Source organism: Charadrius vociferus, unplaced genomic scaffold (genome assembly GCF_000708025.1).
Source record: "Charadrius vociferus isolate BGI_N301 unplaced genomic scaffold, ASM70802v2 scaffold821, whole genome shotgun sequence".
Lineage (NCBI taxonomy): Eukaryota > Metazoa > Chordata > Aves > Charadriiformes > Charadriidae > Charadrius > Charadrius vociferus.
Genome location: NW_009646953.1, coordinates 23534 through 27266, shown reverse-complemented (window position 1 = coordinate 27266; position 3733 = coordinate 23534). Strand labels below are relative to the sequence as shown.

Below are 3733 nucleotides of genomic sequence, written 5' to 3'. Positions count from 1 at the left end.
GTTTTGCAGAGAGGACAAAGCAGGAATTATCACTTCTATTCCTTATTTTTAAATAAAATCCTGGTTTATTATAATTCAAATTACACAAGCACGTTAAAGAGATTTTAGTTGGATTTATTTTTTTTTTTAATGACTGCACCATTTTAAACCACCGCAACAGAATATAAAGCAACAATTCTCTTGCATCATGCCCCTGCTGCTCCTCTTCAGGAAAGAAAGGCACAATGTTTCAAGGACAATAATTAATTGCAGTATCAAATCAAGACTTTCTGCTTTTAGTAAGCCGAGTAAATTTTGCACGTAGTGTTAACTACTTTAGCTCATCCACAGATTTGATGTGAAAAAATCTAAACTCTTTGTAATTTAACCATGATGCTTACGTTGCCACACTGCAATTCACAGTTCTTTAGCAAGGTCAAGAATAGCTATAGCTTTTAAGGTGAAAGCCTGAAGTATTGCACTATCAGTTAGTGAAACGAAGATGCTGAGATATATTTACCTTTCAAAAAGCTAGATTTGTGAAAGCCTGAAGTATTGCACTATCAGTGAAACAAAGATGCTGAGATATATTTACCTTCCAAAAAGCTAGATTTATTCATGTTATTTAACCTAAACTCTAAGCACACCAAATAGATTATAGATGAAAAGTAGTTCCAGTGAGGAAAACAAAGAACATCAGTTTTCAAACATTTTCAATTCAGAAATGTGCTAGCTGCCATTTCAGTGGCAAAAGAGACCCTCTCCTGTAAGCAATAAGGGGGTTTTATTCAGCTAAAATGTGCAAAGGAAAAAGTCTCAAAGTGAGAGAAATATCACCAGTTCATATTGGACACAAGGGAATAAAATCCTTAAGAATTAATTCCTTTAATCCGTTTTCTTGTCAGTAACCTCTGCGGATCTCTTTGCGGCGATTCCATTTGCAACCCCATTGCTTTCAAACTGCAAATAAAAGACAGTGTCGTTAATGGCATGTGGAAAAAAAAAAAAAATGACTCCACACCCAGAAGAGTAAGAGCTGACGATGGAAATGGCTTTTAGAAGCAAGGCCAGTAAAGATCTACGAAAAAAATCTGCAGCAAGAACCAAAGGGGTGGTGTCTCTTTTAGAGTTACACATAATTATTGCTTGGCAGGGAGGAAATAAGGGCAGAGACAACATATACAAATCTTTGCATTTTGTTAGAAGAGACAAATAATAACGTTTTCCCCCATTATTAGTGGCAGAGCTAGCTGAAGAGTGGTGGTTTTTTTTAATTCTGGTTCATGCATCCGGTGTGATGTACCAATTATTTGATTTTTTCCTTCTCTGAAAGACTAGCCAGTCATTAAAAAAAAAAATAAAATAAAATTAACTAAGCTGTTTCAGAAAACAGGTGCAATTCCTATCCTTCCAAGACCTACCAGAAGCTGTCTTGAAACAACTATTTCTAGCTGGCTCAGTACCGGTAACTCCCTTTCATAAGAAAATAGCCACAAAAACATCTGTAAAAACACCCAACTATTTACTCTTTTGTCGTGCCCACCCCGAACTATTCCTGAGTGCTTTATCCAAGTTTCCCTCGTTAGCTAAATGCATTAATCTTACTTTATAAATTCCAGACTCATCCTCCTGATCTCTTTTCGTGGCTGAAGGTGCCCGTGGATTTCCAGCGCTGCCTCCTTGACCTTGTTTCGTGGCCGTTGTTTCTTCCACAGCTTTCTTGGGCCAGACGCGCTTAATGAAAGGTGCAATAACAGGATAAATATAGGGTTCGAGGAACTTCTTGTAGACCCAGAGGAGAACCGGAATGACAATACAAGGAATGCACACCATGGCTTCCTCTTGTTCTGTGACAAAGCTGGCGAGGGGAAAAAGAAACCCAACAATTTAAGATGACAGTGTTTGTATGCCGTGAGCTAAGAAAACCATCTTAAATAATGAATAAGGATTGTAGTTGATATTCAGACATAAAAGATTCTTTAATAGTAGATTAACTGTTAAAGTTTCAAAAACGCTGTATGTTCCAATGTTATAAAATCCTCATCACCAATGAGGGAAACATTCTTGATATTCTAACAAAAAAGGAGTAGAGTTTGCATTAATTCGTCATTCCTACAGCCGAACTTAGAAAAACAAATTTGGAAAATAAAAGTTTTTGCTTAAACCACACAAAACCAGTTTCAGCAGTGAGCTGCAGATATCAGCCCAGTTCTTAATCTATTACAACAGAGGATCCAAGAGGTTTGGTTTTCTCATTCAATTTTAAATTAAAGTTAAATTAAACGGCAGGACTCCGATCCATCTAGTGGCTTGCTACCACCGAAGGACAGGTCGGTGGGAGGAGGGGAAGAAAATCCTAGTCAGGATTTGAGAAAAGGAGAATATGGGTTACTTCATTCCCGCGGCATGGGAGGAATCGCTTCATCCCACACCAATCATAGAATCATCCAGGTTGGAATGGACTTTTAAGGTCACCGAGTCCAACCATCAGCCTAACATTGCCAAACCCACCACTAACCCATGTCCCTCAGCACCACATCTGCCTGTCTTTTAAACACCTCCAGGGATGGCTACTCCACCACTGCCCTGGGCAGCCTGCTCCAGTGCTTGACAACCCTTCTGGTGAAGAAATTGTTCCTAATATCCATCCTAAACCTCCCCTGGTGCAACTCAAGGCCGTTTCCTCTCATCCTGTCACCTGTTACTCAGGAGAAGAGACCGCCCCCCACCTCTCTACAACCTCCAGTACAACTGGCCAAACTATTAGAAAATAAATCCTTTCCTCTCTCCCAAAAGCAGGAAGAAGTCTTCAAAACCAGCAGCCTGTGATGAAAACAGCAGAAAGCCAAAGCGCAGGGGCAGAAAGGTACAACTGGGAGAGGAAGCAGTTAATTAGGATCAGAGCTGGCGCTTTCAGTGCTGACAATCGATATATTAGCCACACTCAGCTGCACAGCGATGCTTTGCCCTTCACCCTCCTCCTTTCCAGGCTGCTGCCATCTAAATTCTCACACGAAGCAATGAAACAAAAGCTTTCCAGGATGGAGAACAAAGAGGCAGATGCGCACGCTTCAGAGTTTCACTTATTTTTTTTAAGCTATCCTAAAGATTGTTTTAGCCCCAGGCCCACAACACAATACCAATTTCCCAGTTGACTGACTTCGCCTACTTCAAACGTCGTTTTCCAAGATCTGAAGCCAGACAGGCAGCTTAAACTGAGACAACAGGAACGAGGTGATCCATCAAAGCCGTTCCAAAAGCCAAGAATCTGCCAAAATTGAATTTTCAAGACGCCCTTGTGGATTCGTCCCTTCAGCTGAGGGAGGGGACACCCCGGCCTGGCTGAGGGGACAGGGACAGCCACTGTCAAGGTTCCAGACCCCAAAACCAGGTCGTACCTCTGCCAAAGGCAAAAGCAAGTCATTGGGAGCGTAACACCGGCCCTAAAACATTTAAATATCCTCCACGCGTTTCATCTGCGATGCTCTGTCGGCTGATGAGCAGATAATTAATTTGGAGGAGGAAAAAAAAATAAAAAACGTCACAAAACCCCCACAAACAAAATAAAGCAAAAAGGCAAATGGTCCGGTTTTAACAGCAAGCGTATCTCTTTGTGGCACAAGCTTTTGTTTCACCAAAAAAAAACAACCAAAAATTGTGTTTGGTTTTATTTTGTAGGGTGGCGTTCAGGCTGTTCGCTCCCCAGACGCCCGGCCAGCCTGCCCGGTGACTGGCGGCATTCCCCCTTCCCCTC

General features: G+C 41.4%; 1 protein-coding gene across 1 annotated transcript; it reads right to left on the bottom strand.

Moving 5' to 3' along the window:
• Positions 1-569: 569 nt before the first annotated feature.
• LOC104295388 (chromosome unknown open reading frame, human C18orf32) lies at positions 570-1831 on the bottom strand. The gene is made up of 2 exons (XM_009895143.1): positions 1585-1831; positions 570-939 (listed from the first exon to the last, which is right to left on the bottom strand). The coding sequence occupies exons 1-2, from the start codon at positions 1810-1812 to the stop codon at positions 865-867; spliced, it is 303 nt and encodes a 100-aa protein (XP_009893445.1). The 5' UTR covers positions 1813-1831; the 3' UTR covers positions 570-864.
• Positions 1832-3733: the final 1902 nt, after the last annotated feature.